Raw genomic sequence first — 20604 nt, 5'->3', positions numbered from 1 at the left:
TGTCTCATTTTAAAAGCTACAGTCAGCAAGCAATCTGATAGACTTTTTAAAAGGGTGTTTTCCTAACAAATGTATGCTGTGTGTAGGTCTATGGCCCTGTAAATATTTCTTACTCATAGCATAATATTAACATTGCATGATTTTTTTATTAATGACTAGCTTTAATAGAAGCTGATAACTTTCATGTACATTAGTTTTAGTAATCATACTATATGGACAATAGCTTATTTTAACTGAGTATTTGGATCCTTGTGAAATTTCAGATTCATAACGTGAATGTATATTTGCTTAACTAGTTATTGAACACTGAATCTCTTAAGTGGATTGTAAAGGTCATAGAATTAGTGATGTCAGTAAGGAACTACTAAACCAACGATAGTAAACTTTTACAGTCATTTCAAATCAGGGTGTTATAAGGCATACAAAATATTTTTGACATTTCAGTCACGTAAGAATTTGAAAGTACCTGTATAGTTTATTCATCTGCTTTCTTAGATGTGAAATTACTATTCATTTCAAATGAAAAATGTACTGGAAACTGACTTTTTTTTTTTTTTTTAAAGGAATTATATTTCCTGATTGGAACATGTAATCATTTGGGGTGGGGGAGGTTCAATGAACTTAAAAGAGATTTTTTACCTGATTTCATAAATTGAGTTGTATGGGTTATTTCTAAAATCACTCAGTTCATTTTCTTGAAGGGGGGATGGTTCATAGCTGATGACTTCTTGAAACATACCTCAAAATTATCATCAAGGTTAATGTATTGCCCATTAATAAAACAGACTGTAAATCAAGGATGGGATATTCCATCTGGTGCATACCACATTTATGTCATGCTTTCCTCTCATAAATGAAATAAAGACTTTTTTTATATTGGAGTTTGTACACCAACATTCTGGCATATGACCTTTTTTCATAGATTTGTTGGAAGAATAACTATAAGTCATCAAATTGAGGAAATTGTGCGGTAAGTAAAATGTTTGTAAAGCTAACTTAATAAAACTTAAAAGCTAAGCTAAGGTGATCGAACATGACCATCATAAAAGAGCATTATCATGGAATGGAAAAGGGTAATAGTTTATTATCCAGATGCTACTTCAACTCCATAGTAAAGGTTGAGTCAAATAAAACTAGATTAGACAGCTGAAGTAGTTAAACCTAAACTTACTTGTTTTCCAAAATTTAGTTTATGGAAACTTTAAGTGTTAGCTTCACCACTTGAATTCACTTGCTTTTTGTAAAGTTGGCATTTGAATGTTTTTAAAATGTGTGTATGAAGTTAGCATGTCATATTTGTGAGAAGTGTTGTAATTTACAATTCTATGTCTTGTAATGCAATAGATACCCATGGCTTGATGATCAGAGGCACTGAGCACTCTCAGCTCCTGTTGCAATCAGTGGGAACTACTGGCTTATTACCCTGCTGGGGCTTTTTTTTTTAAATGTATTTAATAAATGTGCACTTTCACTAGGTATTTAACTACTTAAATGTTGCAGAGCATATAATCTCATGTATTGCAGTAAATGCACAACACCTGTGGTAGTGAACGTGCCTGGTGTAATAGGTTTTCCTGTTCCATTGAGATAAATGGAATATCCATTTAAAATGCAGCAAAAATTATAAAAGGGTCAAGCAATAAAGAAGTTCAGAGATTTAAGACCTGATTTTCAACTGATATTAGCTCCCATATAGGCACCTAAAAGAAGTGCCCAGAGTTTCAAGAGTGCTTAGCACCCAGATTGAAAGTAGAGCTGGTAGGTGTTGGGACCTCTTGAAAACTTAGTCCTCTCTGTCTTTAAAATGTGCTTTTATACATAATAGATGTATTCATTAACAAACCAGTTCCTTCCCATGACTTGTTTACGTTATAAGAATTTTTACTCAAGTTTGGATTGAATTCTTTCTAACAGTGATTTTATATGGAAAAAAATTAAAGCAAATGTCACACACTCAAGTGCATAATTTGCACATACAGTTACTGTGGTTATAGATGCAACTATGGCAATTGCTTGTGTAGCTACAATTAGACTAGCATAAAAGTCTGTCTTTTGAGAACACAGTTTTTTAAATCTGGGTTATGTTTTCAACTGAACTTGAAGGATCAGATACTTTGTTTATGTAAATGGTAGTCATGAGCTATTGTTGCTACTGCTTATGAAAGAGAAAAATCAACACTAAACAGTACAGGAGGCTAATAAGCTGTACATCTTAGTGTTTAGTTTTTAATTCTGGTGTCTGCCTTGCCACTGGAGTTTTTTTCCATTTCAATTTCTGTTGGAACCACTTCAGGCAAAATAAGAAAATTTTACTTTTTTTGCTTGACTTTAAGCGAACTTTTTTGACAATTTCCAAAGATAGTACAAACACTGGGATGGAACATATACATACCACTCTTACCTTAAATTAACCTTCCTGATAACTACAGCTGTGCTTTCCACAGCACCAGTTTCAGCTAATACAAATTAATTTAAAGGGACCCTTAGAATTCAAAATGTGGTGATGTCCTAGACTTTAAAAATAGCCATTCTTAAATATTGTGCTTCTTAAAAAAAAAAAAAAAAAAATGCTGATGTATCTATTTCTTTTTAGACCTCTTGGGCCTGAAAGTCTCTTACTTCGAGGAGCAAGATTAAAAAACACAAAAGAAATTTTTGGTTTGTAGACATCGAAACATTTTTAACAGTGTGTCGTCTTAAAACATATTGATGAATTGTGGCCTAATTTTCTCCCTCATATTGAAGATATTTTAACAGTCCTACTGGGGGTTATCTGTAGATGGGGTATGATTATGGCTGAAGGGGAGGAGACTATCCCACAGGGCTCTCTGGTCATATCAAATTCTGTCTTTGGGTTTAATAATGGAGTAATGAGTCCATTTGATAGGTGGCTCTGACACGGCTATCTGTTTCCAATGTTTGACCTACACTAGGGCATTTATATTCTGACCTCTATATCCTTAATTTATATATCAGGGAACAGTACAGACCTAACATTGAGCAGTATTAGCAAGTGCTAAAATTAGTTCCAAAACTCTGTTTTATCATCACAGAATGCCACCGAAAAGTCTAACTAGCCTCACCATGGTGTCCAAGTGCACATTACAAGTAGCAACCCCTCTAATTTTTGTAGAAAATACCAAGCTGTACCTTAACAAAAACTGAAGCATGGTTCTGGTTTTTTTTTTTTCAGGTGTTGCTGTGTATACGGGTATGGAGACAAAGATGGCATTAAATTACAAGAGTAAATCTCAGAAACGATCAGCAGTAGAAAAGTATGTACTGTATGTGTTATACTGTCTTATATGTAGAATCGAAACTCGGTGTTTCAGCAGTAATTAAAAAAAAATTGCCTATGTTTTTGTCAGTTGTCAGTACATAGACAAAGGGAGCTATTGTAAATGCTAGGCCTTCTGCAGGCTGGTGTAATTGTAATTTAAGTTTCATTTGTTAATACTCGTTATCTAATTTCATTACTTACAGCTTCATTTTGCAATAGTGTGCAAAACTAGTTTGATTGCTCGCTCTTACAAGGAAGGATTAGAATAATAAAAATGTCAGTTTTTCCTCTAAAGCCATGTTTGGCGGTCCTCACACAGAGACGATCTAAGGCCATAATGCTCCTCCAGAGTAGGCAGGAGGAGATTATTCAAAAGATGTGAGGTGCTTCTTTCACCAGGGGTTTGGAGTCTGTGTTTTGCAGTAATCCCAACCTTTGTCACTCTCTTGACACATCCTTTATTAGGAGGTTGCATCCTGCGCTTGCAGTGGAATGAACTCAGTCGAAGTCTTAATTTCTATCTCCTGATTTCTGATTTTCTCCCCTTCTTGTTCCAAGTGGGTGCTTGTCCCTGTTACTTGGTCTGCAGTATTATTAGAGAAGATACAGACTCTGAAAAGAATGTCTCCTCAGGTGTATATGGAGCATTAACTATCTGAAGATACTGGAAAATGCAGTTTGCCATGAAAAAAGTATTTTTTGTTTAATTATTTCTGGAAAAAATAATTTACCCAGAAACATTATGTGAGGGATATTAACTCCTTATACAGATCGCAAGTTCTATTTTTAATTCTTGGCTTGTTGTCTTTCCAGTCTAAAAGGCTCTTAAAAGTACTGTTTTGACATAAGTCTACAAATGGAACTCATTATACCAAATTGTCTCTCAAAAATATTTAATTTGTTTTATCTGTGCAAGTTGTTAAAAGTGCAGGCTGTCCCGCTGACATTCTTTTACAACCAAAGAGTTAATTACCGTATATATTTGATCATAAGCCGGTTCATTTATGAGCCGACCCCCCCCCCCCCGATGGATAAGTAAAAATGGAAATTTTTTATGACTGATTCATAAGCCAACCCTATAATTCAAGGGTCAGCAAACTTTGGCTCTCGGCCATCAGGATAAGCTGCTGGCGGGTCAAGATGGTTTGTTTACCTCAAGCTTCTGCAGGCATGGAGGTAAACCTAAGTAAACAAAGTGTCCCAGTGTGCCAGCTGCTTACCCTGGTGGGCCAGGACAGCAACTGGTGGGGAAATTTTTTGGGGGGAGAAACTGGGGATCAGGGGAGTGATGCCTAGGGACCCCCACACTCTCCCCATCCCATCCCTTCCCACCTTATCTGGGGAGGGCCAGGGGAGGATGTCTCTGGCCTGGCTAGAGCTGTTCCGGCAGGCCGGGCGGCATGGCCACAGCCTGCCAGCCCCAGAGCTGCAGCTGCTTCGGAGGCTGGGGGGAAGAGCAGCATGGCCAGAAGCAGAGAGACTCTGGCACCTCCTCTTCTCTTCTGGTTCTTCTGGCTCTGCTGCCTCTCCTTGCCCTCTCTATTGGGGGGAGGGACTGTCTCCCACCTCTCCTCCTCTATACCCGTTCATAAGCCAACCCCCTTCTCTGGTGCTTCCCTTTTTTACTAAAAAAAAAAAAAAAAAAATTCGGCTTATGAATGAGTATATATGGTATACTAATGTAGTCAGACACAAACAAATCTGTGGGATGCACAAGAAGCTGCTGTATCTTTCCCTCCCATCATCTAACATTTCCCGTGCACTGACATCAACTCTGACCTTAATGAGTATTGACAGGGTTGAAAGGTGGCCACTGTCCAGGCAATGCTGTGGAACTGCATTTTCAGTTAGTGAAAAGGGAGTGGCCTTGCATTGGATCGCTGTATTGGTCTTCCTTAGTTCCTTCATATTCTGAAGTGGTATTCAGAAGAGAGGGTGTCCTTGGAACAAGGATAATAAAAGTTAATCCCCAAAACTCCAAACAGCAGCTGTTACAGGAGACAGATTTTGATAGTATTACACCTTAATCTAACCTTCAATGTACAATAACTGCAGAAATCTACTGTAATTTAATATACATTCTAGTCAAATGTAGTATTCCATTCCTGTTTGCCATTGTTTCCATTTGTCACATAGAAACTTTTCTGTTGTTTGAAACAGATGCACTGAAAATTGCCAACAAAACGTTTTATCATAGTTAAAATTTAACATTGCTTTCATACATTAAGGAAAAAACAGAACAGAATACACTGAAATAGTATTTTTGTGTCGTCCTAGGTCTATGAACTCATTTTTGATTATCTATCTAATAATCCTCCTTTTTGAAGCCGTCCTGAGTACAATCTTAAAATATGCATGGCAAGCTGAAGAAAAATGGGATGAACCTTGGTATGACCAGAAAACTGAACATGAAAGAAACAGCAGTAAGGTAATATGTGGTTATATAAAACTACATATTGAGTAAATACACCCATAGATACTAATAGTATGTCTGAACCTGAGAATACTGCCATTCTTGGATTTAGGCATGGCAGCTGTATAGTCTTTCACAGATATAGTTGGAAATTAGTATTGCTTTAATTTAGCCTTCGGAAGAATCCAGCTTTAGTTTTAGTCCTGTTTCTGAAGTGAGGGAGCACAAACTGTCATTTCCTAGACCTTTTGTTTCTTTTGGCAAGGCCCAGTTTTTGATAGTTTTGGTTTTTAGTAGGGTATATTCACAAGGCTCTGTCACAGGGTTCTGTGAGATGTGTTCATCTCACATTGTTTGATGGTATCTTGCCTATCCTTTTATGTTAAAACAAAGACATTTTTGGGATTTTGTCTATTTTGTACACTGCCTGTTCCAGTGATTTTATTATATTTTTTTTACTTTGGGAAATCCTGTCATGCTGGTATCATTCAAGTAACTTCCCTTTGCCTGTAATTTCACTGCTTTGAAGACTTTGCCAGACAGAATTCTCTTTCCTTTAGAGTATGAAGGCATTCTTTGAAGAGATGTTCCATTGAATCTTGTAGTTTACATCTCTGGAGGATATCCCTACTTAGTCATTTTTTTACTTTACTTTTATTTTAAATTTCTAATTTGTTTTGGGGGCCTCCTGCTTCCCATGCAGTTCAGGAGTTTATAGGAAAGCTTGAGAGGGCTTGAAATTTTCAGAGATACAAACTGGAGTTAAATGTTCATTTCCCACTGACTTACACTGGGAGTTAGGCACCTAACTTGCCTTTGTAACTTTGGAAATTTCCCCTCTAGACTCTACGGCAGTGGCAGTTAGTGTGTGCTGACTAGTCGTCATACAAATATGTAAAAGGATCCAAATTGTTGGATTGAAGAGAGTTCTCCCAAGTTTCACACTGCCACTGTAAAATAAAATGGAAGAAGTTATGAGGAGCTCTCATTCAGGAACCTACAGCTAATGTTGTATTGGTACCTTTATTATAACACAACTTTCCCAAGGGTTTATGATGTGACTGTTCTTCATGATTGAACTGGAAAAACATAAACATAATCTCTTCCTGGATGTCACTTTTTTGTAAATTACATTTATTGTTAAGTTGAGTGTTAAGCTTATCAAATGCTCTAGTACTAGCTTTAAAACAATCTTATTTAAAATTTTAATTTTGCAAAGTATTAATGAATTGAAGATGTTTCAAAATTGCTTAGTGACCATTTTTTTAGGATCTAAAACTACTTAAAGAATCTCCAGTTTTTTGAAGTAGTCAGTCAAGTAAAGGTGTGTTTTTTCTTAATTTGTATAAAGTAGTTGCTATATAAATGAGAAGAACTTCTGGAGCCATTGTAGTGTGTTGGGGGGAAAAAAACAGGATAAGTATTTACTAAGTCATTCAATCCCCTCATCCTCACCTTCAAGGCTATATGTAACCTTGCCCCTTTCTTTGATGTCATTTCCTCCTACTTTTCCCTCTTAATCATATCTTTTTCACTTTGTTGCTCCCTTTATCTTTCTTCAGTTCTTGTTAGCCACCTGCCCCTTTATATCTCCATTAAATGTGAAGTTTTTTAAGAATTCCTTCTAGCATCTGCCGCTGCCTTTTCCCCAAAAAATACCTTCACACCCTCCATTTGCTGAGCTACTACACTGTACCATGACTTTTTTTTTATCGCGTCTGTTTTAGATTTGAAAATCTTTAGGGCAGGGAGCCTCTGTTTTGTAAATCACCATGTAAACTTACAGTGCTGATTAAATAGTTATGCCAACGTTCCCTTGATAGGAAGAACATTTTTTTATTAGCAAAATATCTACTAAGTTTCCACTCTATTCCCGCACATTGTTCTCCTACTCCAGTATATTTCAATGGAGTTAAAAGGTATGTTTCAGTTCTTCTTGTCTCAAATATCCCTCTTTAAGCTTTCAGACATTGGTAGGAATTTCTTCAAAGATAAGTTTAATGCTGAGATTGTCTCACTAATTATCAAGATAATATTCAAAGAAACTAAAATTGTATTTCATCCTTGATTCACACCTTTTTCATAGTATGACTAAACTATGTTGTCATCCTTTAATATAGAAATTTCTAGCTTTTGTTACTTTGTAAAGCTATTTTAATGTGATCTTCAATATTAAATGTACATTATGAATACTATAGATAAATGGGTAACAATGTGGAATATCTGTTGCTCTTAACTTGTTTTGCCTTCATAACTTGTGGATTGTTAAAGTCTGTGATTGGCTGTTTTGTGGAGTATGTGATGTGAGTTGGTCATCTCAATCAAATTCCTAAAAAAAAAAAGTGTTTGCATTACAGAATCATCAGCACACTTAATATTGCACCCTCCTTTACAGTCTCAGCAGAGAAGACATGGATTGATGAGCTTGAGAACTGAAATATCCTCTTATCACTAAAGGCAGTCTGTCTCCATCAGTCTTAAAGACACATTGCTGGGGCACTGTGGTGAAGTCTGCATTGTTGCTACTTGTGTTGTACCTCTTTCTGTGTATATAGAGGACTTTGGTCTCCTCCAGTACAGACAATCTGATACCTTTCATAATGTTGAAACACACTTAAGTGACCAAGTTCCATGTAATGACTCTGATAATCCTTTCCTTCTCTCTCACAGATTCTGAGATTTATTTCAGATTTTCTTGCTTTTCTGGTACTTTACAATTTTATCATCCCTATTTCGCTTTATGTGACTGTTGAGATGCAGAAATTTCTTGGATCTTTTTTTATTGGCTGGGATCTTGACCTCTATCATGAAGAAACAAACCAGAGAGCACAAGTAAATACTTCAGATCTCAATGAGGAGTTGGGACAGGTAACAATTTAATGTCCAGTTTTTACTTTTTGTTTAAATATCAGTGTTAAACAGTAAGGAAAAGTATTAGTGACTTCATATTGACTCTATTTTGAGCAGCTTATGAGTTTGAAAATAAGATCTGCATATCTGACATGATGGCAGAAATACATATTTGAAGTCTCTTTTAATGTTAGCAAAATAAATTTGTGATATATGGGGAGATGGTAATAATTTTTCTGTATTAAATGTACATGATTCCAATTTGTTTTCTTTTATATTACTCTAGGTGGAGTATGTGTTTACAGATAAAACTGGTACACTAACTGAAAATGAAATGCAGTTTCGGGAATGCTCTATTAATGGCATCAAATACCAAGAGATCAATGGCAAACTAGTTCCAGAGGGATTGACTGAGGATTCCCCAGATGGAATCAGACAGAGTCTTGTAAGATTTATTTTTCTTCAAACTGAATAGATGCTGATGAACATTTCAGTTTAAATATTCTTTCTTGGTGTGTTATGGAGAAGAAGCAGAACTTCTGGAAGGATTTCAGGTAGTAAAAATGGTTACAGAAAGAGTGGTAGATGTAGGGCAGTTTGAGAAATTTGATTATTTAAATACCTTATTTTAGGTGGTACTGTAGAGTAATGCATCTTGTTAAACTTGGCTTATGAACTGCTCTGTCTTTTTATAGATGAAAGAGGAAGAACTTTTCTTGAAAGCAGTCTGTCTCTGTCACACAGTGCATATCAGTGCAGATCAAACCGATGGCATTGGTGATGGGCACTGGCGTGCCAATGGAATAGTGTCTCAGCTGGAGTACTATGCTTCCTCACCAGATGAGAAGGCTTTAGTTGAAGCTGCTAGCAGGTGAGTGCTAAGGCCAAAATTGTGACCGGCACAGCATGGCCAACAGCAGCTTCAAAAGTGAACAGGGAGATTTCACAGCCCTATGGCTAATTACTACAGTTTACTGCAAAGGGGTTTTATATATATCACACACCCACACACACCCCATCCAGGCATTTTTTTATATAGAGAAAGTTTTTTTTTTTACTTCTGGATTAATTGATTGATGGAAAGTAGGCAGCCCAGGGACATAGTCAATGGGATCTCTACACATCACGGTTCCACTGGGCCACTTAGAGACTTAGGCAGCTCACATCCTTCACAGGTAGCCTGTTATTATTAGCCTTTTTGCACAGTCTTAGACTATATTAATAATGAGGCATTGGAACATTGCAGAATATTTTAATAACTATTACAATTAAATACTTAAATACTCTGGCTGCAAATGTCTCAGTTTTAATTCTCTAGTTTATAATACTCCAACCTTAAAATTGGATTGCTGTTTAATAGTTTTATTAGTTATTTTAAAAATAAGTTAGGCTACGTTACCAGGACCTGTGAACACTTTGAATCAGTTGATCAAGCTTAAACAAAGCAGACTGTTTTAATTGTCATATCTGTGTTTTGTTAATATTTAGGAAGATGCTGCTATTGCTGAAATGCAGTTATAATTAGGCTTAGCAAATTAGTCTGTTATGGAATATGTAAAGTGTATGTTTAGAATAATAAAGCACATAGTATACTTTAAGGTAGACTGTAGATCTGTAGAAGATGGAGAAACCCCCAGCTGATGTTAAACATTGGGTAGTTAAAAACATTTATAGAACTAATTCTCTCAAACTTAAATGGAGGGCATATTCCTCATGTTACTATGTTTCACACAGCACTGCATCATCTTTACTACAAAAGAGGCATAGAAGTATAGAGTATTTTTAATTTTCTGGAAATTAGATCTTTTTTCAGGATATGTAATAGTTCTGCATTATTTAAAAAATGGCTCTTCCACAGAATCTCATGTTAATGAAGAAAATAGCAGGCAAACCTGGTTTGGTTTTTTTATTTGTTTTTTTTTTTTTTTTTGCACATTTTAGAGTTGGTGTTGTATTTACTGGAACTAATGGGGAAGGTATGGAAGTGAAAAGCCTTGGAAAACCAGAAAGGTATTGCTTTCATATCACATTTATTGTGGTTCTCAAAGGACAGAACGTTATTTCATGTGGATTAGTATAATGTTGTACTTTTATATTATCTTTACACTTCCTAGCTGGAAAGCACAGAATATTTTGTTCCTCTTGCTTTCCCGTAACTCCCTTTTTCTGAAACCTTTGCATATGATGTCCTTGAAACGGTAGTATTCAGTCTTTTTTAATGAGAATTAAATGCATGTAACAATGGAAGGTGTAGGGGTGTGTGTGTACGTGTACACACACACACACACACACACACCCCTTCCAGTAGGTTTTATAACAGAAGAGGACAAGTGTAACATACATACCATTAGGTTTTTATTTATTTACACACACACATATACACATATATAAAATAAATAAATCCTACTGGTATGTATGTTACACTTGTCCTCTTCTGTGCCCAATCCACAGAGGATCTGAGCCTTTTTATAGTTCTTAGAGAATCTGGTTCTTTAGCTCAAGTTGTAGCATCTCATGCTTTCAGCTCTGGAGGTTCCCAGTTCAGTTCCTAGGGTCAAATCAAGATGGCAACTGTCATACATGTGCATTTTGATCATGTCTCAAATTTTTCAGCAAGCAGTTGAGAATATATGGATATTTGCATTCTCTGCATTATACTATAGAATGTTTTTTCTTGGTCTGATCTATCTTAGTAATAACATGACTAAGGTCAAAGTTTTCAGAGCTCTTAAATAACATTTTCAAAGTGACTTAGACACTTAGGATCCTAAATCTTATTGAAAGTAAATGGGCCTTAGGTTCCTAACTGACTTAGCACTTTTCCGAATGTTACCTCTTAAGTTAATACAAGATAAGGCAGCAAGCTAGCAGCTAAAAGTAATTTCTGGACCCAAAGCTAGTATTCAGTAAACAAGATTTCCATTGGGAAAAAGAACTTACTTAACTCTGGCCAGATAGAGGCTACCAATACACCATTGCTGAAAAATAGCAGGTGAGAAAGCATGGCTAATAGTCCCCATTTGTTCATAGTATAGTTCTTATAGAATGTCTGGAGCAGAATAGGGGTTTGGGAGACATTTTTATAACTTGTATTTAACTGTTTCCTACTGGCATTTGTTTCTAAGAAAAGCTGCTTACCTTCCCCTCTGTCTCCCCAGGTTTAAATTACTTCATGTTTTGGAGTTTGATCCAAATCGTAGACGAATGAGTGTCATCGTAGAGAATCCCTCTGGTAAGCAGCCAGATCTTGCACAAAGTTGTAATTTGTAAACTGCTAAATGGTGCATATGCTCAATTTTTACTCTGTTTTTTCTTAGGAGAAAAGCTCTTATTCACAAAAGGAGCAGAATCTTCCATTCTTCCTCACAGTAGAGGGGGAGAAATAGACAAAACAAGGATTCACGTAGATGAATTTGCTTTGGTAAGTCAAAATGTTCAAGATCTGAACCAACTAATAGATCTTGGTTGCTCGTGCTACTGCTCAGAAAACATAGTGGATGTGTACAAAAGAATTGTGGGCCTCTGTTATGTGGAAGGGGTATTGTATGTATGTGGTACTGCCTCTGCGAGATCTGAACCTGACACCACCAAATCGGAACAAATGAATATGTCTTCTAATTTGGTTTGATGTATAACTCAATGTAACTTATAAAACAAAAAAAATTGATTTATAGTTTAAAACTCATTCAGATTTCAATTTGGCAATTGCATCCTAAGAAGTCACTGTTACTTAAGCCAGTTGGGAACCCATTCAGTCCTTTTCTGGCTGCTGTCTTTTAACCGATCCCCTTGAATCTCTGATCAGCTCTTTTTGTTCCTTCCAATTACAATATCTAGGGTCTTAAAGCTGCATTAGTGGCTTAAACCAACCAAAAGCCTTAGTCTTGAACAGATTAAATCACTCTATCTAAGGCTTTAGATTAATTTAAGATGTTTATGCAGCTTTAAGGCCCTAGGTAGGTTTAAACTAGGAAAAACGTTCAAGAAAACATAATTTAGGGCAGTGCTCTTCACTATTTTTGAAGTGGGGGCAATTTTGGGAAAAAACCTTCAACATGAGAGCCACATCAGCCTGACGCAGACGATTGAACACATCTCCGACACAGACGGTTGAACACTCAAAGTTCTTTGTTGGTTGATATGGTAATATTACAGTTATTGGTAATATTGCTTGGAATGCAGGAGGGAGTATGGGGGGCTGGCTCGTGGAGGGGTCTCAGGGCTGGGGCAGGGGTTTGGGGTGCAGGAGAGTGTGAGGGGTGCAAACTCTGGGAGGGAGTTTGGGTGCAGGAGGGGACTCCAGCCTGGGGCAGAATGTTCGGCTCCAGGAGGGGGCATGAGGTGCGGGCTCTGAAAGGGGGTTCAGGGCTGGGGCAGGGCTTGGGGTGCAGTAGGGGGTATGGAGTCCTGGCTCTGGGAGGGGACTCAGGGTTGGGACAGGGGTTTGGGTGCACTAGGGAGTATGGGGGGCTGGCTTTGGGAGGCTGCAGGTTGGGTGGTGGAAGAGCTATTCAGAACCTGTCCCGGGGGACAGCACTTCCAGGAGCGGCTTGGGGCCAGGGCTGCCCGAAGTAAGGGACCAACCTGCCCATGTGGCCCCTGGAGGAGCACATGGCTCTGCGTGCTGTCCCTCTCTGGAGGCACCGCTCCCACAGCTTCCATTGGCCACAGTTCCCTGTTCCTGGCCAATGGGAGCCATGGGGATGGTGCTTGCAGGCAGGAGCAGCATGCGGAGACCTCTGCTCCTCCCCCTTACCCCTAGGACTGTGGGGGACGTGCTGGCCGCTTCTGGGAGTGGCGTGGGGCTGGGGCAGTCAGGGAGCCTGCCTTAGCTGCAGCCTCACTACCATTGGAGAGCACGATTGACAGTGAACTTCACTTAAGGTCCATGGGAGCCACCACTGGTTCACGGGCTGTGCAGTAAAGAACACTGATTTAGGGGGACTAGTCAAGAGTGGAGAGGCACTTACATGGGGAGAAATTCTAAGATTCCATGAGCTCAAATGCCATCAATTTGCAGGTGATACTGAGCTCTGTTATTAACATTTTTAAGCCAATGCCATCCTTGCCCCCATCTCTCCCAGGATCTAGGTGAGGAAGATTTGACTGAAGCTATACCCAAGCATGGTAGAGGTTACGTTTGCAAGCAATAGGAAATGCTTAAAAAAGCTTCCAACCACACTGAGATCGCCTGATGAGGGAATTTGTTCCCAAATCCTCAAAATAGACCACAGTCTGAGTCCTTCTAGACTCCTCAAGGATACTGAACTCTCATATAGTGCTGGCTGCAAAACAGACTAACTAGGAATCTATAGCCTATTCTTTCCAATGACAGCTTTTCCTTAGCTGAACACTTTTGTTACCATCACACTATACTACCGCAACTCAAAATGCATGTACAATTTTCTAATACCTGTGTGTATAATCTGCAGGGCTCTGTCACTAGTCAACATTTGCCTTGCTGGTGCTTTTAAAGTCAAATACGTTCCTTCTGCCTCTTCTAGGCTTTCCATTATGTTTCATTTCCTCAATGTCTTCTAGTTATTTATTTTTTGTCTTGTATGGTGCTGAGCGCATTTTTGTCACTTAACCAAATTTTAGCTTGGTAGTAGTAATCTGCCTTATCTAAAGCAACTGGTCAGTTTTTTAAGGTGTCCTTTATGTGTATTTTTATAGGATATAAATATTGTACTTGTACTGCCTTTCATATGCTTTTAAATCATTTTATGAACATTATTATCCCTGAAAACGTGTGACATCTTGTTTGGTTGCAGAAAGGGTTAAGAACTTTATGTGTAGCCTATAGAAGTTTCACAGCTGAGGAGTATCAGGAAATAGACAGACGCCTTCATGAGGCTAGAACTGCCTTACAGCAACGAGAAGAACAACTGGCAGATGTATTCAACTTCATAGAAAAGGATCTGGAATTACTTGGGGCTACAGGAGTAGAGGACAAGTATGTTTTGGGCCTTCTGCTGATTTCTCTACAAAAACAAAGCAAGCGTCTGTTTTATAATTCCATGATGGTGCACCCTTCTCTGTAAAATTGTCCCGACAAACCATGAAGTAATAGATGGCTACCTATCTTCACTTAAATAAATGCACACATATGCTCAATGAAGTCTTAAGTGTACTAAACATGTTTTGCAATATGAGACTTGGTAGTTCCAATAGTGTGCTATGTGCTTTACAGACAGGTTTTCAAATGTCTACCTTGTAAAGTGCATTCACAATCAGACTGACTTAAATGTATGGTAAGGCTTCCAGATGCCTCCTGGGAAAAACCTGAAAAGTAAATACTCTTGAGGCCCTTATACTTTTATGCTGTATTTTTTAAAAACTGTTTTAATTAGTCTCAAGATAAATTCTGATGATTCCCAATTTGAGGTCATAATCTCTTTAACAATAGATTGCTGAAAAAAGTACTGTGATTTGTGTAAGATTATAATTTCAGGGTGCAGATAGAACTCTCAAAGGTTTTTCATGTATTTTATGGAAATATTGCTAAAAGTAAAAAAGAAAAATAGAAAAAGATACTGAATATAGGAAACTAAAACTTTCCTTATAAAGATTTTTTTTAAATATATACAGAAGATCTCATCCTAAAAGGCCTTACTGCTGCAAGTTTGAAGTCATTTCACTTAGTAGAGGTAAAACTTTAGATTGTGCTTCACTGAGGTCTTGATTAGACTGGGTGAAAATGAAATTGGCTGAATACATTTGTGAATAGTGTTAGGAAAACCCTTATTGCCTCCAAATAAGCCAATTTACGGGTTAAATATCCTACCATATCATAATTGCCTATTTCAAACATGATTTTGTGTACCTTTTTTCACACGTTTTGTTATATTTAAACCCAGTCATAATGTGGACTGTTTCTTTGTAGTGTGTTCTACCAGTTAGTGAAGATGTTCTCTATTTTCAGACTCCAAGATAAAGTCCAAGAAACTATAGAGGCACTCAGATTGGCTGGTATCAAAGTGTGGGTGCTTACTGGAGATAAGCATGAAACAGCTGTTAGTGTGAGTTTATCATGTGGACACTTCCATAGGACCATGAACATCCTTGAACTTGTACAACACAAATCGGACAGTACATGTGCTGAGCAGCTGAGGCAGCTAGCCAGGAGGTAAAGTACCATATGTGGCAATCTGAATGATGTTACTAACTCTGGATTATTTATTTTTTATTTCTCAAGTTTTATGACAATTAGTCACTTTAGTTTATTTGCATGCCTAATATATAAACTTACTCTGACACTAATAAAGCTGTTGCTTCTGAAAGTCTGAGACACACTTTTTCTCAACTTGTGTGATTATTTGTTGTGAATATAGTACTTGCTTACTGTAACTAAATTAAAATACAATGTTGTTATCAATATAATAATGACCTCTTTTTTTTTTCTGAATAGAATAAAGGATGATCATGTAATCCAGCATGGGCTAGTTGTGGATGGGACCAGCCTCTCTCTTGCACTCAGGGAACATGAAAAACTGTTCATGGAAGTTTGTAGAAATTGTTCTGCAGTGTTGTGTTGCCGCATGGCACCCCTGCAAAAAGCAAAGGTAAGTCAGTATGCAATATTAATGGTTATTTTCAAATATAAGTGTTTTAAATTTGTAAACTATATTGTAGCATTGATTATGATGACATCTGCATTCCAAAGCTTATTATAAACTTAAGTATTGTGAACTTCTTCTTCTCAGAAGAATAGTTAGTATACCTGAAACCAGAGACATATTGCATAATAAAGGTTTGGTTCTCAGGCATTGGCTTAGCAGTTTGGTCATCTGTCAGCATTGTCATTATTATTTACCTATTAAGGCTGTGTCAGTGGTGGTTCTGTCATTTGGGCAACTGTATCACAATCAAAAAGGAGAACATGAAATCTATGTGTAAAATTTAATTTCTAAATCTGTGCACCATTCACATCAATTAATTTAACAAAATACCTCTTAGTAAGGATCCATGTGCAGCAGCTGTTCTAGTGCTACGTACTGTACAGTTTTCAGAGTAGCAGCCGTGTTAGTCTGTATTTGCAAAAATAAAGGAGTACTTGTGGCACCTTAGAGACTAACAAATTTATTTGAGCATGAGCTACAGCTCACTTCATCGTATACATTTGGTGGAAAATACAGAGGGGAGATTTACTTACACACACACACAGACAGACAGACAGACAGACAGAACATGAAACAATGGGTTTTATCATACACACTGTAAGGAGAGTGATCACTTAAGATGAGCCATCACCAGCAGCGGGGGGGGGGGGAGGAAAACCTTTCATGGTGTACACACACAGAGAACATGAAACAATGGGTACAGTACATATTCCAGTAGGTGGTTTCAAAGTAGTAGTACTTACGTGAACAGCCTGGCAGCCACAGCAGAGCAGTGGGGGATGCCGTTGCTAGTATCCCTAATTTAATGAGTACATGGACAATTAAGTGTGAGCAAATTAATGTCCCAGCTAAATTTGGACAAGGAGCCTCTACAGGTCACTATTCACTAGAATTCATGTAGCAACATAATGTACTGGGTTTTGCTCATTTCGGATATTTCAACAAAAGACAAAAGGAAAACATACCAGTAACAGTTTTCTTACAAATTTTCTTGTGTTTTTTGTTTTCTGTGAAGTGTTTGTAGGATATCGAAGTGACTGTGACACCTGCAATACTTGTAATTACTAGTGTTTTGAGTATCTCAGCTCTTCAATGCTATTTTAGTAAAGACGTAAGACTTTCTCATAGACTGTCAGTTACTACTGACAGGAAGAGAGGCCAGTACTATTGATCAGTAATACAGTTGAGACTCCTTCAAGGAAATCATTTCCATATCACCTCAGTAGCTAAATGGAGAAATCTTCTTGGATTAAATTGGAGAAGCTTTATGAAGAAAGTACACCTGCGGTTGTTAAAAGGTGTAAAAGATCTGGAAATTTGAGTTCGGGGGGGAAATGAGGCCTAGCTTCTGAAAGAATAAGATCTCTAGTGGTAATGTGCCTTCAAACTCTTCCTTTTTTTCTCTGAAGCTGTCCTGATTTCAAGTCTACTCATATTTAGGTCTTGATTGAATTTTGTTCAGCACAGTATTAATAAGCTGCTGGATATCCCACAACAGTAGGTAGTGGCATCTCTCTGGCTTGTTACTATCTGGCACACGAATGAAGTTTGAACCTTCTATGATTCTGTTCAGACTCTGTAGAAGAAAGTGGTTGCAGAAGTACTGGTAACTTATTACCACTATCCAGCCCAGAAATCCAGATGTTTCCAAAATTACTGTCATGGGTGAAATGTCATGTTTGGCCTTGGCTTGTAAATGATCCTCTCAAGAATTCCTTTGAGTAACTGGGAGCATGGCTAACCATCATGATAGACTTGTTGCTCCTGAGAGAGATTATTATTCTGCTTAATGTAGTGGGACTGAAAATGGGTGTATAATGGAAGAAAAAACTGTTACCTAAAGAGCATCAGACACCTTTCCAATGTGGAACTAGTTTCTGGCTTTGTGTAACATTGTACCTATTAAAGGATACATGGAAATCAAAACAATTAATTATGGACCTGTTCCAATGTCCACTGAAATCTGTGGGGTTCTTCTATTTAAATTTCTGAAATCTCAGGAGAGGTTTGTTTCTTGATGTTGCGATTCCCCCCCCACTGGCTGAGACAATTTACTGGTCTGATGATGATAGTCATATTACATACTTTGCTTGACTTGAAATTTTTGTTGCCAACCAGCTATGCTTTCAAGATGCAATCTTCCAGTTTGGGGTCAATACCCGTTTAGTTGCTTTTGCATCTGTGAGATACTTATTCTTGGCTACCAAAGAAGGTAGGTGGCAGCCAGCAAGAACATTTTTTACATCCTCTAGTTCCTATCTTCTCCTGCAAGTAGAACTTCCTTATTTCCTGCATCTTATCACAACCTGTGTTAAAGTATCTTCTGATGGAACTGACTTGCCTTAGCCATCGAAACTAGTCAGATTACTCTGAAGTGAGTACAGGATGAGAATAAACATGTTTTGTGGCAGCTTACTCTAGGCCTTTAAGGTTGTATTCCTTCATTCATCATGCCATTCCTCTGCTTTCTTTTGCCCTGAGTGCATATTGATACATCAGGGAGTTGTATGATTTTCCTCTGGGAGATATTTTCTGAAAAGGTTTCTGTCTCCACATCCAACAACTTGAAGGCTCAGAACATCTGTAATTGTGTTTGTGAGGTTTATCCCTTTTGAGCTAAAGCAGCAGTTCTCAAACTGTGGGTTGAGACCCCAAAGTTTTATTTTACTGGGGTCCCCAGGGCTGGCATTAGACTTGCTGGGGCCCTGGGCTGAAACCAAAGCCTGAGCCCTAGTACCTGGGGTGGAAGCCGAAAGGCTTCAGCCCTGCATGGTGGGGCTCAGGTTACAGGCCCCCTGCCTGGGGCTGAAGCCCTTGGTCTTTGGCCCCCCCTGCCCAGGGTGGTGGGGCTTGGACAGGCTCAGGTTTTAGTCCCCCCTTTGTGGGGTTGTGCAGTAATTTTTGTTGTCAGAAAGGGGTCACAGTGCAATGAAGTTTGAGAAACCCCTGAGCTAGAGCACTCTCTCTCCCTCCCTCCCCTACAGGAAATTAATCATTCATTGTTTCTTCTTGGCAATGTGTGTTCCAAGGAATGCTTCTCAGGTAGGAGTATTCTTAGCATTGGTTAGAGGGTTCTTGTTCAGAATGTGTTTTTTCTGTGTGCAGTAAAGGTTTTCGAGGACCGCTTTCTCAGGAATGCACATAATTCTTGCATCCAGAGATACAATAGCATTTCTCCATTTTACCTGTTCTACAGTTGTCCTGCCCAGTAACTAAATTGGGACCACTCACTACCAGTAGACTTATTTTGCTTTGAAAAAGGAAAAAACTATTTTTGTTAGTGTCATTCTTAATTGACGTTCCTGACGACTCTTTGACTTTCTCAGATCATATTGGTGGTTGTCTGTCTGTCCTTTTAAGGGATTTTTCTTATATGAACTTATCCTTTCTTGCATCCCTTCTAATATGTGAGAAGGGTGCAAGATTCTCTTATAGCAATGGTATGTTCTTCTGGCACAGCACATCCTTTTCATTATCTGTACTAAAATACATATTTGATTACATTAGCAATTCCTTTATTGCACTGTACTTAAGTAATCTGGGGAGACATCTGTTCATTTGTGTACTTTCCTTAGCTGTACTCATCGTGGTTGATTCTATGGAGTATCTCACAAAAGTTTTAGCATTCCCTTCCAGGTTTCCTGTGTCTCCTGTTACATTACTAGTACCTTTCTAGGTTCTAGCCTTGCAATCAGACATTGGGGCTGCACCTCTCCTGCACAAACCAAAGGCAGTTCAAGCTTGTCTAGAGGGCTTGGTCACATCCCTTATCTTTACATTAGATTCTCTCTGCCTCCATTCGTGCAAACAAGCAGTTTAGCACCCCTTTTCTTTTCTATTGCAATCCTTAGTGGTAGAGCAGTCCAGTCGGAGCAAACTGAAGATCAAGAGATGCTTCATCTGCAAAAAAAGACCTTTTCAGGAGTCACTTCTCTCCTGAATTATGTGGGAAAGAGGAGTTTGTTAATCCTTTTCCATTAGCTTTTCCATTTAAGAATATATATATATATGTCTTTTGGATGACTTTTTTAGAATATACTCCCTACTATTCAATTTGATACTAATGAAAAAGATCACATACAAAGGAGTGCAGCACAGACCATATGTTGTTGCCTTCATTTTGAGCAGTGTTGATCATGTCTGTGGCTGTTTACCACCTATTCAGGTATTCCTTTACTCTCCTGTTTGTTGTAAGAAGTTTGGGAAGTCTCCAGGATTTTCTGAGATACAAGATTTCAGAGTAGCAGCCATGTTAGTCTGTATTCGCAAAAAGAAAAGGAGTACTTGTGGCACCTTAGAGACTAACAAATTTATTTGAGCATAAGCTTTCATGAGCTACAGCTCACTTCATCGGATCCTTTTCTTTTTGAGATATAAGAAACATCCTTGGATTATTCCTGGACCCTTTTATGATCTGGTGATTGTTTGGTGGATACTTC

The 20604-nt window shown here is 38.1% G+C and overlaps 1 protein-coding gene across 3 annotated transcripts in view; it reads left to right on the top strand.

Moving 5' to 3' along the window:
• ATP11B (ATPase phospholipid transporting 11B (putative)) overlaps positions 1 to 20604 on the top strand; it is a 114147-nt gene that overhangs the window by 47680 nt on the left and 45863 nt on the right. For all 3 annotated transcript variants that reach the window (XM_038415893.1, XM_038415892.2, XM_038415894.2), the window contains exons 8-20: positions 923 to 970; positions 2594 to 2658; positions 3194 to 3275; positions 5558 to 5708; positions 8364 to 8561; positions 8830 to 8988; positions 9239 to 9414; positions 10485 to 10553; positions 11702 to 11775; positions 11861 to 11964; positions 14318 to 14499; positions 15469 to 15672; positions 15955 to 16108. In XM_038415893.1, the coding sequence (XP_038271821.1) occupies positions 923 to 970; positions 2594 to 2658; positions 3194 to 3275; positions 5558 to 5708; positions 8364 to 8561; positions 8830 to 8988; positions 9239 to 9414; positions 10485 to 10553; positions 11702 to 11775; positions 11861 to 11964; positions 14318 to 14499; positions 15469 to 15672; positions 15955 to 16108 (1666 nt within the window). The remainder of the gene's footprint in view (positions 1 to 922; positions 971 to 2593; positions 2659 to 3193; positions 3276 to 5557; positions 5709 to 8363; positions 8562 to 8829; positions 8989 to 9238; positions 9415 to 10484; positions 10554 to 11701; positions 11776 to 11860; positions 11965 to 14317; positions 14500 to 15468; positions 15673 to 15954; positions 16109 to 20604) is intronic.

This window comes from Dermochelys coriacea, chromosome 9, assembly GCF_009764565.3.
Source record: "Dermochelys coriacea isolate rDerCor1 chromosome 9, rDerCor1.pri.v4, whole genome shotgun sequence".
NCBI lineage: Eukaryota > Metazoa > Chordata > Testudines > Dermochelyidae > Dermochelys > Dermochelys coriacea.
This window is presented reverse-complemented; position numbering and strand designations above follow the sequence as displayed.